The following is a 25485-nucleotide window of genomic DNA, read 5'->3' on the forward strand; positions in this document are numbered from 1 at the left end:
CATATTTTTTTTCTACCCATCTCTTCTTTCTCTTTGATTCCCACTCCCCAAATATCTGCATTTGAATCTCTGCACAAAACCTGCAGTCAAGAAGGAAACAAGCTCTTGACAAGCTAAAGTGCTGCTTTGTGGCTGGCTGCTATGGTATTCGGAGGTGGTGCAGCCTGTCTCATTCTTTATGATGCTCCTACCTCCCATTGGCCTGAGGCGTAGGGTCTCTTAGATAAAATATATCTAATAAAAATATGCATGCAATTAGAATTCCTCCTTTCCCTCTCCTGAGTGTGTCAAATTCATTCCTAGCATAACTCCACTGAGGTTATTGGACTTGCCTTGAGATGAATTTTGACTTATTTTGGCCTTACCAAGGTTACTCATAGCATTAGGGAGTCAGAAAGAAGCTGCTTCTGTGAGGTCTCTCAAGTAATATTTCATTGCATTTCTGTGAGGACTTAGAATACAAGCTTCTCCTAGGTTTCTGCTGATATCAGGATCTGGTGGTTGATTTTCTTGGGAGGGTCATTTGGGCTGAAGGTTGTTCAAAAGGGAGTAGCCATGGTGCTGTGGGCAGTGAAAGAAACCACCGCTTTTCTTCTTCCTGAAGGGAGAAAAGCCACGATGAAATCCAAATTTGACCCTCTGTATATTATGGTTCTTGCTCCATATCCTCTCCAGACATGACCTAAAGGTTACAGCAAAGGCCCCTGGGAGTCAGCATTCTGGGGATTAGTGTGGGCTTCAGCTGCTTACTCATATGACCTAGGATAAGTCCTGTGACTTCTTGCACTCCATTTGGCTTCACTGAAAACTCTCAAAAGCAGAGCCATCATTTTAAAATAACAGATGCAGTGTCAGGATATTTTCTAGGATTGCCTGGAAGAAAGGATTTAGATCAAGTAGAACAGTGATTTTCATTCGCGGGCCCCTAAAAATTTTTGAATGGAGGTGTTAGACCCCTTTGGAAATCTTAGATATAGTTTGCAGACCCCAGGTTAAAAACCACTGAAGTAGAAAAATGCAAATCCCCTTCCTGCATGATCTCTGCCTCACTGCTAAAAATCTGGTGTAGAAGATCCTATGTTACACTGACTTAAGTGATACACTTCTGAAGTGGACAGGCTGCTGACATACACAACTGGGTCCAACAGTGAAGGAGTTAGTGTAAACTTGAGCACCCTTTTTTGGTTGATTTCCCCCAAATGTTCCAGCAGTCACAGGGAACTAGGGTAGTAGTACTTTTGAAGAGACTTTATCTTATGAAAAATAAGAGCAGGAAAAAATGTAAAAGTACTTGAAAATACTACAGAATGGCAAAGCTGTACTACTTTTTTGATTCCTGCTGTAGCGCTCTTTATCCTGCTGAGACTAGAGTTCTCCAGACTGCCAGGAAATGCAAGCTTAAGAGAGGATGTGTAATTAATATGGGTAGTTTCCAGAGTGGTGTTAAGAGCTGTTTCAGAAGGATCAGGCAATTGCATTACACATGCAGAAAACCCGATCTTAATCTCAACAGTAACTATAAGAAACACCAAATAACCAGTAAGATGGCAATTAAAATCTGTTCAAATTTTGAAGATCTATTAGAAAACTGTTAAATCTCTAACCAAGACTGTGGTGTATTCACCCATGAAAGCTCATGCTCCAATACGTCTGTTAGTCTATAAGGTGCCACAGGACTCTTTGCTGCTTTAACCAAGACTGTAAAAGTTTATTCCTGCGTGGTGGTGTGTGTGTGGGGGGGTGATATGTATAACAGAGAGTAGGCCCCAGAATATCTCAATGGGTTGATATGGACAGAACCTTGCCCCCTCTGCATTGCAGTTTGGCACTTAGTTGAGAGAACGGTATGGGTGGGATGTAGCTATGTTTGCATTTTGGCTTCTGTTCTTGGCCAGAGAAGACATCTCCTGCCGTAACTTTTTCTAGAGTACTTTCTGATATGGAAAGTATTTTTCATGACCTGTTTATTAATCAGTGCTTTAAAAAGCAGGTTGTATCTCTAAAGTGGAAAAGCTAGGTCTGTGGCATTGGATGTGAATTTCAGCTTCTCTCCTGGTTATGCTGCAAGTGTTGCCATCTGTGGAACAGTTTGCAACTACAGAGTATGTGGGTACAAAAGTGGTGGGTACAAATTGGGATGGTGGGGAGAGGACTGTGTTCACCAAGGAGGGGGAAGGTGTAGGAATGCAACATCCAAGGGTGGGCCTGCATGTTTGTGTCAAATGATATCCAGTATTTTTTATAAGGAGCCATACTTTTTTAAAGGTAATTTGAGATCTGAATGTGATTTCTAATGTATCAAAACATTAATATTTTAAAGCTATAACAAAGTTTTAAATTTCTACTATTTTTTTCATTTATTTTACCTGTTCTGTTATCTATTATCTTAAATTGATGTATGTGGTTGAGAAGTATTGCTTCTCCTCTTAGCATTTTGTTTCTATAACCAGAAATAAAATTATACATTAAAGAGAAGGTGCCCTGAAATTGCTTACTCCTTTTGAGTGGCTAAAGGATATGCTCTTACTGCCTGCATAGCATTGTGATGAGTTGGAAGATTTCCTCAGCAGCCTGTGGTGTGGATTCCATCATTTTCTTGGTATAAACTACTTGTGTTTAGGCCCAGTTTGTAATCAATTGTGTGTGGCTGGCTCTAAACAGGGTCTGTCTCCACATGATTAATGTACAGTTAGGAACTGTGGCAAATAAGTGTTTCACTGCTAGCAGAAGCCTAGGCTGGCACATTTGTCTTCTTTGTAACAGTTATTTTTCAGTGTGGTCAGAATCACTTACCCATGTCTATGCAACCAGGGAGGTTGACTGGGCCTGCCTTCCTTCCAGCTCTCCCTGCTGTAGAATATCCCAAAGGGCTGTGTTGCTCTGTGCTGCAGGTGCTATTTTTGTGTGCCTGTCTTCTGGGCACTCTGTCTCATGCATGGCTATAAACAGGCGATATACATTTGGGGATGACAGAACCTAAATATTTCTCCCTCTCCATCCTTGCCCTTGAATTATGTACAGAACATTAGGTGTATGTTTGTACATCTTCAGAGTTCAGAAAAATCCTAGCTGTGAGCCATCAATTCAGCTCTGGTATTTGGAAGGTACATTTGGGAAACATTAGCTCATCATATTGTGTAATAAATAACCTCCTTTCTGCATCAAGATCTATAATCTTTTCCCTGTGGATTAGCCCATTGTCCCTCAAACTGGCTGTAGACTTAGGATCAAGTTTTCACTTACCCATCGGGATCTTCATCAGTTCTGTGCTAAACCATTTCAACTGCTGCTGTAAACGATAGCATATTGTGAAGCTTAGAAGTTGGAAATGTTTTCAGCCCATGTATAAGTCCTCCCGTTTAAGGGTAGATAATTCTTATGCCCTGTTCTTCCCTTTGACACCTTATGTCATCTGCACCATCCCTATTCTAATTGCTCATTTTGGTTAACCAGGTCACTGGCTTTCAGTTTCAGAATTTAATGTGAATGCCATGAAGACCTCAGTGGACCTAAAGATGGGTTCTCCCTGCCAAGTAGCCATAGTCTGGCTGGCTCCTTCATGTGTTAAAAATCCTACCCAGATCAGCAAAAATACATCGCAGACAAAATCTGTAGAGAGCTAGATCTGGGCACCTTCTTTAGCATCTTTCTTTTTAAATATAGCAGCGGTGTTGGACCCATTTTTAAAATATAATGGACAAGCTCCCCACTATATTACATTTGGAAAAAGCTGAACCTTTTGTCTCTAGCCCTCTGTTTTCTGTATGTCTGATTTATGCTCTGCGATGACTTTGTCAATAGCTACAGCAATGGAAGTTTCTGGTTCCAAGGGCAGCATGAGCTGGCACAGAGATGGCTAATGGAAACGGTTATTGATTAAGCTCTTTAAGGAACTTTATACCAATGAGTGGCTCAAGGTATTAAACTCCCAAAGGTAAAAGAACCAGCAAACTTTGCACAGTAATATCCCTTCCTGCTGAAAGACTGATGGTAAGTGCAGCTATAAAAGCTACAGGCTTATTAGCAGTCAGAAGGGATGTTTCTAGGAAGGAAATATTCATGTCTTTTAACCTTTTGGAACCTATGAAGACAGCCTGCTGGGTAGCTGTTTTTATCCTGGCCTTTTCAAAATACATTCTTTTCAAATGGGTCCCAGGGAAGGCTAAGAGCTTCTGCCAGTGTCACGTTTTCCAAAAATGAAAATGTAAAATCTCTGCTCAACAGACACACTTCCTCACACAGTGCTGTGCCTGTCTTTGTGAGAACCTGCCTTGGGCCTACACTCAGGGGCAAGTGCCTCGCAGCTGGGCTCTGGCTTTGACTGTGAACAGTGGGAGCCTGAACTGCTAAAAGGTGATATTTGCAGGGAGGTCAATTCTCTTCAACTGTACCTTTTCCAGCGTGACTGCTCCCATGCTACACGTCTGCCACCTCTACGGGTAGCTGCCATTTTAAGTTCCTGCAGCTAATGGTTCTTCCAAGCTTTGCTTTGGGAGGAGGGTCTCAGTAAGTGTTGCAGCGATGAGGACTAAATTTCTGTGTCATGGTAGCTGCTGTAGCAGACCCCCTGCATAGCCCGCTCGTGCATAAGTTATGCCTCTGCCTACAGCCTCCATGCTTCAGTCATCACAGCTCTGGGTGGTCTCAGGCTGGTTTAGGGTGATCAGAGGTCCTGATTTTATGGGGACAATCCTGATTTTGGGGTCTTTTTCTTATATAGGCACCTATTACACACACACCCCTCACTCCGCTCCTGATTTTTCACACTTGCTGTCTGGTCACCCCAGGCTGGTTCAGCGTGGAAGGGGGCTCTCTAGTTGCCAAATCTCCAGGATTGGCCTGGAGGCTCCAGGAATTAAAGATTAATCTTTCATTAAAGAGCATCATGGGAGGAAACCTCCAGGAAAAACTGGGCAACCCTCAGGGCCCAGCACTGCCCCTCCCTTTAGCACTATTAACCCCTGCCACAGCCTGGGGTGCACGTGGAGCCTGCGGGGGCTGGGCCCCTGGGTGCCCCCTCCCTTTAGCAGTGTTAGCCCCTGCAGGTGCCACGTGCGCCCCAGGCCCTGGCAGGGGAGAAATGGGGGCCGGGCCCCAAGGCAGGGCCCCTGTTCATCCTGGGTCACCTAGCAACCTGAGGGAGCGCAGGGGCAAAGGCGGTACTAGTGCCCGGCCTCTGCAAGCCCCTGACACTCCCGCGGGGAGGGGAAATGGACGGGGGGGGGGGGCTGTACACGAATGAGCCTTCAGCCACGTCAATCCGTCCCCTCCCCTAATAGTGGGGGGATTATTTCTCTTCCCTCTCCTGGCCCCGCGCGGCGGAAGGATACAGGTATCGTGCGCAGCCCTTGCGGAATGATCCATCCGAGCGCGACGATCACCACGCGGAGTGGGGATGGCAGGGCGGTGACTGCTCCCGGAACTGTTCGTGCGGGGCAGCCGCGTTCCCCACGAGCCCTTATCTGGCACGGACGCGCCTGCCGGAAGTGGTCGGGGAGGGAGCGGAGACCGTGTGGCTCCTTCCTCCGTTGCCCTGAAGCCCCGTTGTGCCCATTGACTAGTGGCGGCAGCGGGATGTTCACGCCGGGGGCGGAAAACTTCCTGCGGCAGGCCAGGTACGGGGGGAGCCGGCCCACTCCGCTAGCGACGCGGCCCCGCGTGAGGCGGGGGTCGCTGGTAAAAGGCTCAGGGCAGCCGGACGCCTGGGTTCCCTGGGTTGCGCGCCCCGCGTGGGGCGGGGGGGCAGCAGGACGCCTGGGTTGCGCGCCCCGCGTGGGGAGGGGGGGGTTGCCTGTCCCTGGATAGGTCCCTGGTTCTGCTCAGGGCAGTGATCTCTGGGCGCAGGCAGGGGAGCGGGGTTGTGTCTCGGTTGGTGCATTGAGCAACATCCTTCCTGAGGCCGTGAGTGTTCCCAGCGCTTTGTGCTCCCACACTGAGGGCTCCTCAGACGCTGACATCTGCAAACCCAGGGGGGAAGGGGAGTGGTGTTCTCCCCACTGCCCAGCCAGGGAGGCTGAGGCAGGGGTCTGAAGTGATTTGCCCAAGCTATCGCCGCTAGAAGGGGACACTTCAGACAGGAGGCTGCCTCTTGGAACTGGTCTCTGCTGAGAGGCTTCCCCATTGCTGACAATAGGCAGTGGGAGTGGGTGCAGCTACAGTGCAACTGGAAACAATTCCAAGTTCAGCCTTCTCAGAAGTCTTCCTGAAACCTTGCTCCCAAGAATGCGTCTAAAATACTGTGCTTTCAGAGAGGACTGCTGAGATACCAGCAGGATGATGAGAAGATCCTTGGGTCTTCCTAGCTTTGGCTTTGTTTTCATTCTGGCAAATGAAGGGATGAATGGCTTGTTTTGAGGAGATATTAAAGCTTTTTCCCACTTAAATTGCCAGTTTAGCAGCCATAGCTTTGAAGTGGTGGTAGCTATTTATTTCCTTTCTTTAAATACACTTGCCATTTAAGAGGCTTAGATATTGGCTTCTTGAACTTGAAAAGCAAATAGAAACCACATAGCACAAAAATAGCTGGGGGCGCACAGTTTGAAGTACGGAGGAGGAGGAGGACCTAGTCTCCCTGGTTGAGATCGCAAGATGACTATGAGTAGGCAATGATGTGGTGCTAAAAAAAAAGCTAATATGGTCTTGGTTGCATTATAGGGTATGCTAGTAGGGATAAGGGGGAGTGGAGGTGCTAGTTATATTATATGGAGACCTCATTTGGAGTCATTTGGTGTGTGTGTTTTTGGTCCTATGTTTAAGGGCCACTAGAATGATCCGAGGAAAATAAGAGAAAATGGTTTTAAAGGAACAAACATTTCAGACAGTTCAAATCACAGAAATAGGTTTGATACTAGTATTTTGGCTTTGAGGTTAACAGAACGGTGGAATGTGGACTTCTGTGTTTTTTGTTTCTGTATGTTTTAGACCATGGAATTTTCCTGGTTTAGGGCTTTTTAATTCTTGTGTTGCTGTTCTTCCCTAGGGAGATCCAGGATGAAGAACTGAGGAAGTTTAGTTCCCGAATCACAAGCCTTCTCCAGAATCACGACTTGGGAAATGATACCATTGACTGTTTGCAGAGACTTTTCCTTATTGTTTCAGCCACAAAATATGTCCGGAAGTGAGTGAGAGGACATGTTAAGCCCAGTTAGGTAGTCACTGTAACAGGATATTGTCAAGAATGTATTTCAGTATTCTGTAGATCAGTACTACTACAGATCTGCCCTACTTCCTTTTTGGATTGCATTGGACCAAAAATAGTTAATAGCTTTTTTGTATTTTAATGTATCTACCAATATGTCTCTGTACCCAGGGGTGAGTGCTGTGCTCTTTTAAATCTATTACTGCCTATTATTATATAACGTCTATATTTCTGCACCTTACCCATGAAAAGTAAAACTTGTGAAGATGGAATTTGTGTGTTGTGGTTTTTTTGTCTTCTGTTTCTGTAACAGAAAATATTTTCTTAGCATCCTCTTCACTGTACTAATCCCAGCAGCTGTGTTTCTGTTAGAATATAAAATGTCAAAATTGAAGCTTGTGCTTCTCCAGTACGCAGGAGATGCAAAGCATTCTGGTCTTGACAGATCAGAAACGAAGGCTGGGTGACTGCAGAAAATTCCCTTTACTGAAAACACTGTGCTAGTTGCAGATGGTGAAATCCAGTCCACTCTCTTTCCCCTTGCAAACTAGAGACCCTGTCCAGCTCCTCTTAAAGTAAGTGGAAAAAATTCCCTCTGACTTCATTAAGAATTGGATCAGGCCTTATTAAAGGAGTGAAATTCAGAGATGCTCAGACTGAAGAGGTTGAGTAATATGAGATTACTAAGGGCCAGCCTCAAAGAAGACACTATATCAAGACTGTCAAATAAGAATATAAGTAAACATTCTTATCCTCTTGTTTCCTTTCAGTGATGCCTGAATGACTGTTTTTTGTTTTTTTGTTTTTTTTAATATATATATCTTTTTGTAGGTTGGATGGCAAATTTGTAGAGCTGTTGCAGAAAGTACTGTGTTTGCCCAAGTGTCCTGAGCAGATTCAGGCTCTGTGTGCTGCCATCTTGAGAGAGATGTCACCCAGCAATTATCTGATCCTATCCTGCGATGAAATCCAGGAGGCAAAGCTCTTGAGTCTAGTGTCCTCCATCCTCTTGGCTCAGGTAGATGGACTGTGCTGTCAGGAATCTTGTCTAGATTTCATCACCCCTTCACTTAACTCAAGGGGAGTAAAATTTACTTACATGTGTATACGTGAGAACAGAAGGAACTTCATGTAAATTAAGAAGAACAGTTTATGCTTTGTTTGGAATCAAATGGTAAAGTTTTCTGTGTATTCAAGATTTGATAATGAGATATTTAAAATCAACGTGTGCATAGCACGAGGGGATGAGAGCAGTGGGCTCTGTGACTTGGGGAGCGGGAAGGAACTTTTCAGTGCTAGCTCCTGTAATAGAGTTCAATCTATTGCTGCTCATGCCTGCAAAGAAAAGGATTGAAAAGTGAATTTATTGTGGTTTCTAACCTCTTTATGGTGCTGGTTTTTCATAACATGCAGTGGTCTGCTTGGCCTAACTTTAAAGCCTGAGCCAAGAAGAGCTGATCCCAGCCTGACATTAGAGTGTTGAGTCGTTGTCAGAATTGAACCAACCTGAACCTACACTTCCCCCCCCAACCTGTGTAAGAGCTGCCACAGCCTCATCCTTGAGACTTGGCTTGATGGTGGCTCCCTGAGCCCACTATCCATCTCTCCTGCCCCTGATGGTGAGGGGTGGTCGGTAGCAGGTGCATGCCATGCTCCTGCTGGCCATCCCCAACTTGCTGTGCTCTGTGCGCTGCAACTCCTTGGCCCGCTCATTCTGCAGTGTGCACAGAGCACAGCAAGGTGGTGGTGGCTGGCAGTAACATGGCATGCAGCTGCTGCTAACCCCAAGGGCAGGTAGAGGTGGTCAGAGATGACCCAAGGGTGAGGGGAGGGTTGTTTTCACTTGTTGTCAGGTTCGGGTCGAGTTGCAAGGCTCTAATGTACCTTTACTAGGGAAAGTAACTTATTTATAAAGCAGAAGGCAATTGCATAGTTTCCCCAGAAAGCAGTTGCATAGTTAAGAGGCCAGTTTTAGATCTGGGAATTTTTACATTTTATCTGTATATTTAACCTTTGAATTAGGAACCGAACCATAAGACATTTTTTTGCTCTATTTTGATGCTGCTGAGGCTTTGATTTGGTAGATTTAGTGCTGCTACTGCAACTCATTGCAGCAGGTGGCACTAATGAGCAATGTCCCACTTGATGTAATGAAAGCGGGAACTATTCAGCAGAGTCCTTACAAAAAGACCCTCCTATCTTTCATTCTTGCCTGTCAGTGTCTCCTTTAGATAGGTTTCTTCCTCTAACTGCAAGGAAATGAAGTGGATGTGGGAAGTGAGTCACTCATTCTTTCTATTTGCCTACCTGTCATTGCAGCTCTGTCAGTCCTGCGTACTTTGCCTGAGACAGAGCTTGTAGCCTTACTGTTGCCTCAGAAAGAGGCAGCTGCAGCAACTTTCTTCCCTGGCTTCTCTGCCTCTTGCTCTTCTGTTTGTTGGGAGAGTAGACTGGCAGATGTAATTTTAGGCATTTCTAACAGGTGAAGAGCAGATACTCTAAGTGGCAGGTAAACTTGTTTAAAGCTGGAAATCTGCCATTGATCATGCTTCTCTCTAGAAAGCAGGCAAGGCTCCTGGAAGTGCTTGTCAGCAGCATAACGACATGGTTCCTTCAGTTCCCTTTGTGTCACTGCTTTGTAACCCAGGAGGGATGAAGTTTCCTCTTACCATTTTCCTTTACTGTAATGATCCCAAAATCATAAGCCACTTCTTTAATGTGTTTCTTTGGTTCATCGGTCCGTGTGTGGGGAGGCGGGGAGAGTGTATGTATTTGTATGTTAACAGGATTACTAGCCTTGAGTAGGGTTCCCAAGTGCAGCTCCCTCACCTCTAGAAAGTTGTGTAGCTCAACACCAAATCACTTGCTTTTCCCTGAGTAGGAAACTCATCTGATAACTAGTGGACAAGGTGATGCCACAGGTTGGTGTTGATTTACATCCTTCAGATCAAGAGGATGAGGCAGCCAGCTGGGGAGACTGTCAGAGACTCTGAATACCTGCATGGGTTTTAGTTTCTGCTAGCATGATGGCTTTGGAGGAGGAAGAGAACCATTTGCTACCACTAGGGCAGTGTCGCGGGGCGACGACTCACCGCTGCGGTGCCTCCTGCAACCCAAGTGCCCCGTTGGCCTTACCCTAGGCCTGCAGCCTGAGGCTTTCCTAGGCTGGAGCTCCCCAGCTCCCGTGGCCTTTCCCCAGCCCTGCTCCACTCTAGGCACTTGGTTAAGCTCCTTGCAGCTCTGAATGCAGAGAGAGAGACTGTCTATCCTTCTGGGCCACTGCCCTCTTATAAGGGCCAGCTGGGCCCTGATTAAGCCAGCCACAACTGTGGCTGCTTTCCAATCAGCCCAGTCTTTCCCCTGCCACAGCCCTCTCCCAGGGCTGTTGTAAGCCCTTCAGGGCAGGAGCAGGGTAACCACCCGGCTACAGGCAGCCTCTCAAAAGATTTGGTATCTGCCTGTCATCCCAAAGGAGGGGTTATTTTTGTGAGAGACCCAGGTCCCCTGACAATTCAGTCTAATTATGTATCTTAAACCACAGCAAGACTTCCAAACAGAGTGTTTTATTCTCTTTATAAGTACCAGCTAACTAGGCATGTTAGGACGTGTTTCATCAATCTGACTCAAAGCCACAAGCCTTGTGTTTAAAAATCATACTGGCAAATTCACCACTAGGGATTATATAGAGTTGTTAGCTCTATTGTTTGCCTCTCCATCCATGCTGGATGAATGTAGCATTGTATTTGAAGGGTGTCCGCTAGAGCCACTTTTGGCAAACAAATTCAACTTTCAATTGTGGCTGTCCACAAACTTGTTGCTTTATCAGATGTTTTCTCCACTGGGAACTGTGGCTTCAGCTTGTAGAAGAGATCTGTGGACTATGGTAAAATAGATGCACTCAGCACCAGAGCAGAGATGCTCTCATCTAAGCGTTTGTAAGGCTGAAATCATTAAAATCTTAGTTGCAAATGATCATCTTGTTTTAATCTTTGCTTCATTTTAAGGGAAATAAAAAGGCTGAGGTGTTAGCAGTGGGACAGCGTGTTGTAAAAGTCCTGGAAGGGCGACTGCCTGAGGGTCAGAGTTCACGGCACCTTCTTCCTCTACTCTCCAAGATCATCAGTCTATCACCAGCAAGCCTAGCTGAAGGTAAATGCCAGAGGGTCCTAGAGACCCACAGAGAATGAACAGATCACAGTCACACAGCATGATGATAAAGAAGGGTCTTTGAAGGCTTAGACCAAGAGTATGGCTTGGGACACTTGCAAATTGCCATTATAAATGGCACCTATATCCCAGGGAAAGTGAAACTCTGATCCATTGAGGATCATTATCTTATTTGTTCGATGCCCTCGAGTGTGCTAGGCACCTCCCAGAACAGAGAGACACTGGCTCTTCAGGCAGAGAGATCCTTGCTGTATGTATGTGCCTAGCACTGGGGCCTCTGAGTGTGATTGCAGTATAAATATGTACCCTGAGGCGCTTGGGGTCGGGGTGGAAAGACTTGCATGGCTCCCCAGTTTGCATCTCTCTATTTCATGAATACAGAAGAACAGCCAGTTCACTTTTCATAGGTTTCCTGGCAGAAGTGGAATTTGGAGTGGCAGAGAATTTGAAAGGTGGGGGTGATGAAATTTGGGGGGAGGTGATGGCCTGGTGAGTAGGCTTTGGGAGAGCACTCCAGTCATGGGGGGCTCAATGGAAAAAGGTGCCGAAATACTCTTATGAAAAGGAGATGCTGCACTGTGCTGCGACAAGGTTCAGGAGTTTGCTCCGAGATTTGCACTCCTTGGACAGAGACTGGGGGAGGATTGAAGGAGGATGCTGGAATGGAATATTTGCCTTTGCCTAGGATGCAGCACCACTCCCTTGGGCTTCTGCTACATTAAATAGGATAAAACTGTATAGGGGATATTCATTTTCATGCTACAGGGCTCAGACTAATCACAGCTCCCTGAATTAGGGAAAAAAACATCCCCCAACAGACAGGTTATTTCATTATTGTCCATTACATCTCACCTTCTGATACTACCCTTCCGATAGCTGCTGTTGGAGACAGGACTTGGGAATAAATGTACCATTGGGCTGATCTGTATTACAAATCCCAGGTGCCTGTGCTCACTTTCTGACTTCAGTCTGAAGAATTGTGCAGAACATTGATGAAATTAAATATAGCATTGAACAGGAGTGGGGGATGGGGGAAAGACCGGGGGTGGGAATCATATACGGAGCTGTGAATGGAATACAAAAGATGCTGGTCTCTGAGCTTGTGTAAAAGTAGAAGAGTGTGTGTGTGTGAGAATCACCTACAGAGTTTGACTGTGAGGGAATCCCTTTGCTCTGAGAGTTGCTAAGAGCTGGACTAGAGTTCTGCTGGCAGTCTTGGGCTAGATTTAAAGTATACCAGTTCGGTTAGTGACTAGCGTGCTGCAGAGGCCCCTTGCTATGATGAATCTAACCCTTACCTGCATTGCTTTCCATCTGTAGATCAGACCAATCTGGTCAATAAAAGGATGGTGGACTGGCTGAGATATGCAAGTGTTCAGCAAGGAGTTGCACAGCCCTCTGGAGGCTTCTTCTCCAATCCCAGGGCAAGGCAGGTGAGTGATGAATTCCAGAGACCCTCACAAAGGACCTGGACCATGTCATGTCACCTCCCCACCCTTAAAGGCTCCTGAGCTCAGGTGAGCTTTAGGAAAGGTGATCTAGAAGTGCTGCTGTTCTTAGCCAGCTGGACAGCCAGTGGGTGCAGCGGTCAGGCACCTTGGATTTCAAACTCCTAGGCTAATGGGAGTTCAGAGACAGAAGGGTTCACCCCAGGGAGGGGTGGAAGAGAGCATCTTGCAGATTTTGGTGACCACACAGACATGTGTTGAGAACCATTTATCTTGAAACGGAAGGTTGCTGAAATGTGGCTTTTGAGGGAGATGGGAAATAAAAGGACTTTGAGGGCCCCTCCCATGGGAAAAGACTTGCACCTTCCCATCCTGGGCCTCTGGTTGTTATGGAGAGTCCCATTTTCTACATGCATGTAAACATACAAATCTGTTCACTGACTCAGTTCTTGGATTTGGTGAACTCCACTTCCCCTCTCCCCAACAATCTCTGCCTCAGGAAGTCCTGCCACTTCACCCAGTTTATCTTCTAATTCCCAGCCTGGCCCTATCACAGAGGTGGATGGTGCAGTTGCCACAGACTTCTTCACGGTGCTCTCAATTGGTCAATATTACACAGAGGACCAGTGGCTCAACATGCAGGCCTTTTCCATGCTGCGCAAGTGGCTGCTGTGCTATGGGAGCGAGGGGGCAAACAGCCCTAATTCAGGTACTGGCTTGGGGTGCTGGGTGTGTGCCTAGAGGCTGTGGTTGGGTGTTGTATTACATCCCGAGTGGGATGTGTTTCCTGATCTAGTCCTGAAAGGGCATCTGGTGGCTTCACCATCTGGTTCAGTATGTTTGGCACTGTCTCCCCAGTTGCTCCTGGAGTTGGTCCAAAAGGGGGGTGTGGGTTGGAATTGAGGGGCATTGGCAGGGCATGGTGGTCCCTGAATTCAATAGCGGGGGATGCCAGGGCTACGACTGTTGTGAAGAAAATGTCGCAGTGAGCCTGCTGAATGACCATGATCTGATATGCCAGAATTAACCATTTACGTAGGCCCTCAGGTTTCAGGAAAAATCCCCCCAGGCTTCATGGAAAAAGAATGGGAGAGAGCATCCCCTTAGGTGCTGTCGTAATGTTCCCACACTCCAACAGAATGTTCCCCTTGGATTGGAATCAGATATCACTTCCCCTCTGTGACATACCAGGGTACAATCCAGACCAGTGAGTAGCTGTCACCCCTGCCCTGCAATCCAGGGTGTCCTTTACAATGCCTTGCTGCTGCAGCCTCCAGCCTGGACTGCTCCCAAACAGCCTCCAGCATGTAAAACGTGTGTGTGTGTTCGCTGCAGTCAGCCAGCCACACCTTGGCTGTGACCACCTTTGGTTATACTGCAGGGTGACCCCAACACACCCCCAGTCCCAGATCTTTACCCACAAATGTATATCCTCTACTGCCCAGCCCTCTCCTGGGCAGTACAAATATGTGAAGTCCATTGTTCCTTTAAGGGAGTGATATGCACATAACTTGTTACCCCAAATGGAGTTATCCTGACACTTCGATTTGAACTCACTGGATTAGATAAAACAGTAAAACAAGTTTAACAACTACAAAGAGAGATTTTAAGTGAATACAAGTAATGAGGCATAAAAGTAAAAAATGCCCCCGTTTAAACTTCCTTTGTTTTTCCTCTCTGCCTGCTGACTCTGTTTGCTGTTTAAATGCAAATTAAGGCAAGCACACATTCCTTCCTTTGCGTAGGACAGGTCTGACTTATGTCTGGGCAGGACTGTGGGGTTCAGAACATGTGCTGAGAACGTCCACAGGAGAATCTTATACCTTTCACAAACAATGTTGCCACACACATTTTACCAGGACAGTACTGATCAGCAAATTATGAGTTTTCAAACGATCCCTTACAAGGCATGCTTTGTACAAAGATTATTACTCCTCTGATACCCTATTACCATAGTGTATAGGGTGTGAATACAGGGGTGTTTTCCATCGTATCATCTCTTCCCCCATGGTGAGCTGGACAGTTTGTAGAACCTCGTTCCTAGGTAAAACTCTCAAACGGTACCATACGGGGTGTGATCTGTGCTGATCTCTTTTCTGCAGATGACAGATCAGAGGTAGATGGGTCTATCATGTCCATGGTCTCTGCTACCTCCACCTCCAGTCGCCTGCTTCCCCCGAAGGAGCGTCTAAGAGAGAAGGCTTTTGAATACTGCCAGCGGCTTATCGAGCAAAGCAACCGGCGTGAGTTGTGGTCTGAGTATGTAGGACTCTCGTCCGAGCCCCTCACGGTCATTCTTAACAATCACCTCGTTCAGTCTCCTGCTGGGCCAAGGGCACAGTCTCCCCACTGGTCTGAGACTAGGCCCAAGACTCTATTCAAGCCACCTGCTAGGCCATGGCTCTGGCTTGGAGTCACTTACTCCCTAGTGTCTGGGGAAGCAGAGGAAGGGATCTGAGCTGAGACTCTAGAGGGATTAGCTGGGGATGGGAGAAGTTGCTTGCTAGCTCTCAAACATCACCTGGTTCTATTGCCAGACTGTGTTCTACCTCGTGCTGTTGATTTGGGTTTTGGAAACTGTAGACACTGGGGTGTGGATTCTCTTGACTGTAACTGCTCAGAACTACCTGAGTTAGGAGGGTCCACGGCTCTTCCCCACCATCCTTAATTCTGGGCTGTCTCTTCCACGCCTCCTGTAGAGGGCTGCTGTGTGTTCAGTAAGGATACACTTCCAAGAGGGCTCAGTTCATCACATTGGTTTTGAAGGCTGAAGAGAGACTTCCACTGATCTAATAAAGGACTTGCCAGCATTAAGCCATTCCCAGTAGAGCCCATGCCAGCACCAGCAGCATTGCCCAGTTTAACAATGACAAATACCCAGCATGGGCCAGGGGACTGAGTTTGATTTGTTCATCTGTCAGGGGCCCTGAAGAAACCAGATGGGGACCTGCAAAAAGCCGTAAGTACACAAGGAGCAGGGGTGGGGGTTGCGGGGGAGGATTTGTTTGCACAGTTCTGATCTGCTGTATTTCCTCGTGCAGTGTCTCATCGAGGCTGTCACTATCATGGATATTATCTGCAGGCAGGACTCCTCCTATGTGTACCGGACGCTCTCCTGCCTGAAGATCTTGCATGGCAGAATCAGTGGGGACCTTGCTTATGCCAGGGCACTGCTGCCCATTGCTCAGTTCTTCCTGAACCACAGTAAGCTGACAGTGCACATGTGCTCTCCTCTCTAGAGCTGCTCAGACAGGAATTGCTGGGGGTTGGGATGTTGCTTCTGTCGGCCCTCCCCCCCCCCCCCCCACAAATAAGCTTTGGGAATCTCTGCGGTACCTGTGCGCTCACTCAGGCCTCTGTTTGAGAAGCAGGATTAGATCAGTAGGCACAGAAATACTCTTCCTCTCAATGGCTTCTTACTACTCTCTAGCTTTGACCATGCCGCCTTCTCCTAGTGCTCTTGGTCTTGATGTTACAAAAGCCACTCTGTAAAATCTCCAGCCCTGGAAGGGTGGCTGCTGCATGGGCTGAGCTCCTGAGTGTGCCTTCTTTCCCAGGTGAGACAGCAGCGGTGGATTCAGAGGCAGTTTACAAGCACTTGTTCACCAGGATTCCTGCTCAGCTCTTCCACAGCCCAATGCTGGCCTTTGAGTTTATCCAGTTCTGCAGGGACAACATCCAGTTCTTCACAGAGAACCTCAGCATCTTCAGACGGAGCTTCCCAAACCTCTTCAAGGTATGGGGGCTGGGGCTGGTTCGAGCACTGCTCTTCACGCACGTGCCCTTGGAATGGAAGCCCCTAATGCTCGGGGGGGTGGCTGTACAACAGTGGTGCCCAAACTCTTCCTGTCACACTCCCCCTTACCAGTAATGGAATCTATCTTTGCAGCTGCACAGTTGGCTCAGCAGAGGAGCTGGGGATGGGGGAGGAGCCAGGACTAGAAGTGGAGCTGGCCTGAGGGCAGAATGGGGTGGAGTGGAGCTGCGGCTGGGGGTAGAGTGGGGCTGGGGCAAGAGCTGAGCTGGGGGTAGAGTGAAGCTGCAGCTGGGGCCAGAGCTGAGCTAGGGGTGGAGTAACTCCTGGGGGAATTCTGCCTCACTGAGTATGCACAGAATTCATGGCCCCCGCAGATTTCTTTGATTCCCGGCAGAAAAATTACTTCTGCCAGGGAACCAAAGGGAAGCTGCAAGAGCGGTCACGCACCCCTCCCCAGCAGTGTAGGCAGGTTGGTTTGGGTGCTCAGAGTAGCTGGTAGAGATGTAAATCGCCACTGGGGCGGGGCAGTCATGCCTGAGAGAAAGAGAGACTCTGTCCCTCTCACTCACTATTGTGGCATGCTCAGCATTGAGGGGCAGGGCTTTGGGATGTTTCTGAGGAGATAAGTGTGGGGCAGGCTCTGTCCCTCAGGCAGAGCAGCATGTAGCAGCCTGCCTGCTTAGTGAATTGTTCCCATTGTTCTTAGTGAATTCCCCCAAGACTATAAAACAGGTGTAAACATTTTAAGGCTCTTTTACATTGCCAGAGTGGTGTAAAGGAGCCTTATTATAAAGGACAGTATGACCTTATAAATGCTTATGGTGCTTGAGTGATTAGAACTGGTCTAAATTTTTGGACTGAAAAAATTTCCTATCAAAATGTGCTCCATGAACTGTTTGCTACTGGAGCACCTTTCTGGAGCTGGTCAGTAGCCAATATAAATTGTGAGTTTGAGTCGCCAGCCCTCACTTGCTCTTCAGTTGCCTCTGCTGTAACACTGAGCGTATGGCTGCATATATTTATTGACTCATAACTAGAAGTGAAGGGTCAATACTAGCTACATTACTATTAGACAAAGGGCGTTCGGGGATTTCCTCCAGTGCTCTTCACCCCCATTCTCCATCCCTTGTACTATAGTTTAAATAAATTGCCAGAATAATTGAAACTAGCGTGATTATATTGCATTATTTTAACAAAGAAGATATGCAGAATTTTAAAATATTTGTGTGCAGAATTTTTAGTTTTTTGGCGCCGAACTCCCCCAGGAGTATGGAGTGGAGCTGCAGCTGGGTGATGCTCCCGCCCTGCCCCCTGTGGGGGCTGGCCAGGCTTCACTGCACGCCATCCCCAACATTTCTCCACACGCCCCCCAGTTGGGGCCCATTGCCATGCATGTATGACAGACAGGCTGAGGTGTGGAAGGACTCACCAGCAGTTTAAAGGCATGTGTGTGGTGGGGGATTAGTTCTGGAATGTTTAGGTGGTTATTTAGGGCCGGAAAGGCTGTGAGTAGCATCTCTGATCCGGAGGCGTCTGGGTGTGTAACGCAGCAGTTGGGGGTGGGCAAGGGAGTAAGGGCTTGGCAACCAAACTAGCAGAAAGGGCGTCAGTGGGCTCTGTCCCAGGGGAACGACTGTGTTGTGGGATGGAGCAGCTCCTAGTTTGTCCACTTTAATTCCTTCATTGGAGTCTGACGACACCCAGGGCCTGGTTGGGGCAGGGGTTAATTCTCCTGCATTAGGGTTTAGGGACTCAAAATTGCTACTTCTGAGATCAGCCCCAGTGCAGGTGGCCTCTGGGAGCTCCTGTGTCATCCCCCTTTTTGGAGCCTGTGGGGTCAATCCAGCTCTGTGCTGGGCCAGCCTGAGCGCCTTTCGAAGCAAATGCTCCATGCGGTGAAACTTGCTGTGTTGGTTTGTGAGAGACTTGGATCATCCGCTTCTAAATGTTTCGCTCTGGCTGTGGGGTCTCAGAGCTGACCTGCCCCAGCATTTTGTTCCTCTCCCTTTGCCCCTGTAACTTCCGCTGTGACATGCTTTGTCTTCTCTGAGGTGGGAGAATCCAGCCCGGTTGGGGGGGAAGAGAAGCAGCCCTACTGCTAGCTGCTTGTGAAAGTCTCTGCCTGTTTTTCCCTGCAGCTCCTAGCATGGAATAGCCCAGCCTTGATCTCTGAGTTCATGGACCTTCTGCCAGCTCTGCTTGGTGCAGACACAGCCATCGAGATCTTTCACTTGCTGCTTGACCTGCCGTGTTTGGCGGCTGCTCTGGACATCCAGCTGAGGTGACATCACCTTCCCCTCCTTACTCTTTAGGAGGGAGTTGACACTGGGCAGTGTCCTGACCCACTCTTTGAGCCAGAACTAATTGCTTGAAATGGCTGCCCCACACCCAAAGAACACCCACGACCGCATCAGTTCAGAGCAGCAGCTACCGTAGCTGGATTTATATGAGGCTGCGAAAGCACCTGACCAATAGTGTTTGTAGATCTGCTGCATGTGCAAAGATAGGGACAGTCAGGTCTCATGCTTCTGAGCAGTAGGCTGACTGTTGTTAGGGGTCAGGAAGGAATTTCCCTCCCTTCCCCTATGTCCACCTCTGAGCAATTGATAGGTGTCCATCCCTCTGGAGCACGTGGTATTGGCCACTGGCAGAGAGAGGATGCCAGACCTGGTGGTCTCGGTTAGCCAGTCTTGCATTTAGACTTGGAAGGATTCGATTTTTATTGGTAAATGTTGATTTCATCATAGACACAAACCGATGAAAAAAGTGTTTCTATTGATGATGATCAAAGTATACGGATAGGCAAGGTCAGAAAAATCCCCCTTGATTAGAGTTTGATTTAAGGATATTTACTGTGTATATTTTGTGTTTTGATGGTTATAATGCTTTAACTTTCTGAGCCTCCAACATGTCATTGAGTAATTATTATCTGACCACCCCCCCCCCCATAATTTCCTGCAACTGTGAAAATTTGAATGGATAAAAATTAAAAAAAAAGGGGGGGGGCCTTAAAACTAAATATTGATATTATCCATCTCAATGATTAGAAAATAAAAATTCTGCCAGCCCCGCTTATGTCCTGCACTGTTGCTCTTGTTAGCTTCTCGGGCAGACATGAAGTTCAGATTCTCTCCTGGGGGGGTCATGTGAGAATGGAAGGGAACACGAACATGACTGGCTCGCTACCCCACAGGTGCTCTGGGGATCCCCGGAGTGTAGAAGCGGAGACTCGCACTGGAGCTGTGTGCTGACAGAGGGGACTTCGGTCATCATGGAGCACTGGGTTTGCTGGACATTACACCATCCTCTGCCAGGGCATGCTGCTGAGCCAGCTGGAGAGAGCGCTGGGAGAGTAGCATCATGCCTAGCTGCTGAGGGGTGGTGCAGTCTGCCTGAGCTCCCTTCTGTTACCCAGCGTTTCTTATACACAGGTTCCTGCTTTTTAACCCCGTTGCTGTTCTTGTTCTGAAGGCCTGAGAACCATTTCGCTGTTGGGAACTATTTGAATGAAACCTGGGACTTTTCTTGGGGGGTTGATCAGCTATTGGGGCCCTTCCGCCTTGACATTCCTCTAACTGCGACGTAGCCAATTTGCCACTGTGTTCCATTACTTCAGTTTATGTTGTGTGTGTCCATCACTAGATCTGCCTCTGCTCCCATCTCGGAGAGAGCCACCTGGGATCCTGCTGCCAAGCCAGCCAGCTGCCTGGAGGCCTTCCGCCACCCGCTCTACAGAAGCACCTTTCAGTATCTCCTCCGCATTGAGACGGCCCCTAGAGACTCCCCTGAGCGGTACGAGGCTGCAGCCAGCGTCCGGTTCAGCTGCATGGGGGTGCTATGATTCCCCATCTCACAGCTGCCTCAGGGCTGTGGGTTCCAGGAGGCGGAAGCAGCGCTGCAGTCCTGTGCAGAGGAAGAGCTGGGGTTGCTGTGCACGGCTCGTGTGTACGATCACAGGCTGGCTCCTGTGTACAGACACAGCTGGGATGTGGCACACGTCTCCCTCTCCTCTTCAGTTTTACAAGGTGTTCAAAAGCTGAAGGACGTAGTGAGGAAGAGGGCAGGGCTGGGAAGCTGGGATTCTGCAGGGAAGCTGCTTTGATGGTGATATTGGGGTCTGTTGTCAACAGGTTGGCTCCTCTTCGCCAGCTGCTGGGGTCCATGGCCAGCTGTCCCCGGGTCGTGCAGTGTGCAGACACCATCCCTGTCTTACTGCAGCTCTACTTCAGTGCGGTGGCAGAGGTAGGGCTCCCTGCGGGCAGCTAACTGGGGAGTTCACGTCCTGTGTGTCGCTGTCTCTCATGTTCCCTTTGTCATGGGAAGAATATCCATGGGAACCAAAGGGTTAAACTCCCTCTGGCTTGGGTTCTGGCTCACTCCAGGAGGGTGCCCTCTTCCCTTTGCTCTGGCCCTTAATGGGGGTGAAAATACCCAGGACCCTGAATTTCCCAGAGTGGGTGCAGGAAACGGTAAAGGGAATTCCTGGGATTGGGGGGGGTGTTTCTCTGGGGAGGGAACCTCTAGGAACAGGCTGGGGCCAGGCAGGCTCCTTCTGTGGAAAAGGGCCTTTGCTGCAGTAGCTCAGCATTGTTTGAAGTCCTTGCCAGGCTGCTCCCAGCAGCAGCTGCTGACCGGTGAGGCCTCTCCAAGTGTGGGCAGCAGCAGGACAAGTGCAAGGCTCCTGCCCAACACCCTGTGTCACTCGGATCAGGCTGCCAGGCTCCAGGCATCCCCTCTGGGGTGGCTGGGGGCTGTGGTGGTGCTGAAGGAAATGCTTCTCCATCTCCAGTTTGCAGACGGCCCCCTGATAAACCAGCTGGTGTTGGTGCTGCTGGAGAGGAGTGAGCAGCTCTACGAGATCCCGGCGTTTAAGGCCGATGTCCATAGGTGAGTATGGGCACCTCTGAGAAGGGGAGAGAGTGGATGGAATTGCCAGGAGGAGGGTTCCACAGCACACGGCCCTCAGCCCCGGTCTGGCTTTCCAAGGGTAGCTGGGGACCAGCCATGGCACGATCCCTGCGTGGCCTCTCTTCGGAGGGCACAGTGCCATGGTGCCCTGCGGGTGGCACGCTTGGAGTGAAATCAACAACTCCCTCTCTTTGGTCACAAAAACTATGTGGGTCACAGGCACTTGGACACCAGAGTTTTGGGGATCAGCCCTCTGGACAAACAGCTGCAGGGAGCCCCCACCCCTGACGACAGTGACTGGAGCCACTGGTCACTGCAGTCAGGGCTTTGGTGTCATGCACAGCCTGATCACAGCACATCTGCAGCCACTGTCCCGCATGGAGGCACTTGTTCGCCATTCACACACGTGCACTCACTGGTAGTCACTGTGCAGACTCCTGTCTGGGGGCGGGTTCCTCCCTTACTAGTGGGCCACTGGGGTTACCTAATCTGATGAGCAGCCTGCTCTGATCCCTGTGGGTGCCAGGCAGTTGGTTGAGCCCAAACTCTGGGTTTGGGACTTGTGCTAGGGAGGGATTCGGTGTAACTGTGTCCCTCTGTCTGTGTTGCTGGGCAGGTCACTAACCTGAGGTCTGCCTAGTGCAATAGGGCGTGATCCTGCTCGAGGCCCTGGGTGCTGCCATAACTGAAATACTGAATCTCGCTGCTCTCCTCCTCTGTCGAGCACTTTCAGATCTGTGGGTGACAAGCGGTCTGGAGGTGGTGTCTGTGTTCCCGAGCTATCGCTCTCTCCCTTCTTCCTGGCAGAGTGCTGAGCTCCCAGCTGGTGCTTCTGTGTAAGCTGCACCCCTCCCTGGTAGTGGAACTGTCCAAGGAGCTTCTGGAGTTTTCAGGAACTGTCAGCAACATCCGGAACAAAGAGGATATCTTCACCTACGTGGTAAGGAGCCTGCCAGCCTCTGATCCAGAGGATCTCCTACCTGTAGCCCCCTCTGCAGGCTACCGGGGGACTTTCTTCACAAACTTTCTCCTTGTCCTCTCTACCTCTGGTGCAAACTAATCTCATCTGTCACGTCTTTAGACTGTTCTCCATGGTGTCTATATACCTCTCTGCCTGTCTTGCTGCAGGTCTGGGCTATTGGAGAGTACATGTCTGTCTCCTACGACAAAAGGTGCACCGTGGAGCAGATCAACAAGTTCTTCGAAGCCCTGGAGGCCATGCTGTTTGAGATCACGCAACTGCGGCCCTCGGCCAGCATCCCCAAGTATTCGCCACGTGTCATCACGGTTCTCATGACAACGCTGACCAAACTGGCATCACGCAGCCAAGATCTGATCCCCAGGTGTGAAACAGGGCAGCAGGTCAAGGTTAAGTGTGCAGTTCAGCCAGGTTACCACGCAAATGTTTGTTGCTGTATTCCTGTTGGCTTAATGAAAAACCCGGGAATTGAAACAAGGCAAATTGTGAAAGAAATAAAAATGTGTGATTGGGGGAGCTCAAATTACAGCTAGGCAGCCAGCTTGCGCATGTGTCTGGGTAGTGGTTAGCGAGACTGGTGTACTGCAGGCAGTGTGTAATCCCAGCCACTCCCAGTAGGAGGCACTGAAGGGAGTGAGGTGTCACTGTTACTGTTGAGGAAGCCCTCAGCTGTTCCCATCCAAGCTTTACCCAGCAGGTGTTGGTGATGGAGGGGTTGTGGTTCTGGCTGGAGGGTGCTTTCACCTGTAGGCTCTATCTAGGGAGCGATGTAAGAGTGGCGGTTTTGAGGCAGGGGCTTTATGAATCTAGAGCTGTTCTCTTGAAGCTCCTGCTGGCTCAAGGCTGTGTCCTTCCCTCCTGCAGGATGTCCCTGTTCCTTTCCAAGATGAGAGCGTTTGTTCAGAGCCCTGCCATGGCCTCGGTGTACAGCGAGGAAGACAATGAGGAGATCCTGACCCGGGCCGCTGAGCTGATGAACCTGTTGAAAATGCCCAGTGTGGCTCAGTTTGTGCTGACGCCATCAGCGGAGGTTGCCAGCCCACGGTTTCACCGAGACACTAATGTGTCCCTGCCTCTCGCCATGAAGACGGCCAGCCGGCTTTTAGAAAGGGGGACTGGCTTCGTGCCAGGGTGAGTGTACACTGGCTGACAAGACCTGGCTGGCTCTGTGCTGTATTTTGACTAACCCAGTGCTGCTGACTCTGCTTAATGGAATATGGGGAAGGTGGAGGGATGAGGCTCTGCTCCAAGCTGCACCTTCCTGGAAATGGGCAATAAATGACGGAAGAGAGGAATAAGTTTCTGTCTTCGAGCCTGACCATGTGGTTTGTGGGTGGCTGTTCTGCCCTCGGCCCCTGCAGCAGGAAATGTTTCCACTGACTCCTCTCAATGTTCCTGCTGTGGGACTCGGGTCCTGGCTCGCCCGGGGAGACCAGTGACATCACCCCCACGAGACAGGAGCGGCTCACTCACTCAGCATGCACCCTGGACAGACAAACCCGGTGATACAGGGGAAGGGCGCTGGCTAGTTTGTGAATTGGGGTTTTCCTGAGGGGCATCTGCTGGAGGGGCCCAGCCTGCTTCCCTTCGCAGCTCACGGCAGCAGCCGAAGGAGCTCTGCGCTGCAAGGTTCGGAAAATCCAGAGGGCCGTCTCCAAAGCAAGTCCCTGGAGGGGCACTTTGCCCTGTCCTACCATTCAGCTCTTACGTGTCCCCTTTGCTCTGACTGCATTGTGACTCCTGCTGTTCCTACCCCCCTGCTCTGCTCTGCTCTGCTCTCCCTGCCTGGAACAGGTGCTTAGAGCAAGAAGGCCAGTCCTGTGGCCAGGAAATGGTGTGAAGCGTGGGCAGCTTGTGGGGATGATTTAGGTGAGGGTCTGTCTCTGTTCCCTTTTTGTTCTAAAGTTACATTGAACCCAGCAAGGCCTAAGCAGGCTCCAGACCACTGCCACCAGAATGGAGCTTAGGGAGGTTTTATTGGATCCAGTTTATTTTTCACACCAAGAACAACTCCTTGAACATAGCAGGCCTGTAACAGGGGCACTGATCTTTGTCCCAGGTCTGCACTAGAACTATATACATTGTAGAGATGTACAGTATTAACAAGAAGGGGGGGGTGGTGATGCCCCTTTCTCCTGCTGGCAGCGAGCATGCGCCCTCCAGGGGCCCCTGGCTGCACTCAGGCAATAGGAACATTTAGCAGAGTATGCAGTGCTAACTAAAGACAGTTGGGGACTGACTGCGTGGTGCTTCCCATCCAGCGGTGGAGGCTGGCCGATTCTCCTGTGGGGTGAGTTACGCTAGTCTCCTTATGGTGGCGGCCTGCAAAGCTGGAGAGCAGTATGTGTGTGGCCTGCTTTGGTACTGCCGAATCAAGCCACAGCTGGGCCTGCTTTGTCATGCTGCAAACTCCGGCCCTTGCTCCCGGGGCTGGGACAAGCGTGGCTGCACCGGGGATCGACATGATTCCCTGGAGGCTCAAGGGCAGTTTTTGTGCCTGTCTCTGCAGCCCGCAGCTGGCAGGGGCATGGAGTGGGGATGGCCGGGGGGTGCTTCCAGGGCTCAGTGGAGTTAAAGTCAAGCTAATGTGCACCGTTCTTTTGACCGTTAATAAGGCAGCAAGAGCCTTGAGCTGTCTTCCTGCGGTTACCCTTTAATTGGAACAGAAGCAGGTATCTCTAGGCACTGCTGTGCAGGTGGCCTACCCCCCCCCTGTTCTGAGCATGCCACAGCACAGAAGCCAGACACTTGCCTTCTGGGGTTTTCTGTCAGCCTGGAGAGCTTGCAAGGGGGGGTTAGATGCCTTGCCCATGAGGCTGCACAGAACCCTGTGGCCTGGTGGGTGGGCTAACCCCCCACTTCCAGCTTACAGTGATTAGTTTGGGGTTTTACCACTGACTTCAAAGTGCAGGAGTGAGGGGGGAGGGTGTTCTCCCGCTACGCTTGCTAAACCACACACGCAGCCCGCAACAGCCTGGAAGAATAGACTTGCAATTAAAACATTTCACCCCATGGTAGAGCAGCCGCCTTGCTTTGCTGGTGGCAGGAGAGAGCTGAGTGACTGTGGGCTCTTGGGAATAAGCAGTTC

General features: G+C 49.3%; 1 protein-coding gene and 1 long non-coding RNA gene across 4 annotated transcripts; one reads left to right on the forward strand and one right to left on the reverse strand.

Annotated features, from left to right (window-relative positions):
* Nucleotides 1-410: 410 nt before the first annotated feature.
* LOC120372939 lies at nt 411-5417 on the reverse strand. Of its 2 annotated transcripts, XR_005585284.1 has the most exons (4): nt 5331-5417; nt 4392-4643; nt 3244-3289; nt 411-598 (listed from the first exon to the last, which is right to left on the reverse strand). It is a non-coding gene; the product is annotated as an uncharacterized LOC120372939 (long non-coding RNA). The 2 variants fall into 2 exon arrangements; XR_005585283.1 differs by lacking the exon at nt 5331-5417 and having other exon boundaries at nt 4392-4761.
* Nucleotides 5293-23692, forward strand: AP5Z1 (adaptor related protein complex 5 subunit zeta 1). 2 transcript variants are annotated; one of them, XM_039490495.1, is made up of 17 exons: nt 5293-5615; nt 6980-7117; nt 7970-8156; nt 11143-11287; nt 12626-12738; nt 13294-13462; nt 14856-14996; nt 15675-15712; nt 15795-15957; nt 16311-16489; nt 18649-18791; nt 20153-20302; nt 20641-20752; nt 21300-21397; nt 22226-22358; nt 22547-22761; nt 23262-23692. In XM_039490495.1, exons 1-17 carry the CDS (start codon nt 5356-5358, stop codon nt 23530-23532), a joined length of 2655 nt encoding a protein of 884 aa, XP_039346429.1. In that variant the 5' UTR covers nt 5293-5355; the 3' UTR covers nt 23533-23692. The 2 variants fall into 2 exon arrangements, with proteins under 2 accessions (XP_039346429.1, XP_039346430.1); XM_039490496.1 differs by having other exon boundaries at nt 5461-5615; nt 6980-7311.
* The last annotated feature ends 1793 nt before the right edge of the window (nt 23693-25485 follow it).

The sequence above is a fragment of the Mauremys reevesii genome, linkage group 10 (assembly GCF_016161935.1).
Source record: "Mauremys reevesii isolate NIE-2019 linkage group 10, ASM1616193v1, whole genome shotgun sequence".
In the NCBI taxonomy this organism is placed as follows: Eukaryota; Metazoa; Chordata; order Testudines; family Geoemydidae; genus Mauremys; species Mauremys reevesii.

Coding starts and splice junctions, on each gene's coding strand:
- AP5Z1 (XM_039490495.1), top strand. CDS start 5,356: ATGATCCATCCGAGCGCGACGATCACCACGCGGAGTGGGGATGGCAGG. Junction 15,713..15,794: donor ATGGGGACCTGCAAAAAGCC/GTAAGTACACAA, acceptor TTCCTCGTGCAG/TGTCTCATCGAGGCTGTCAC. Junction 20,303..20,640: donor CCTAGAGACTCCCCTGAGCG/GTACGAGGCTGC, acceptor TGTTGTCAACAG/GTTGGCTCCTCTTCGCCAGC.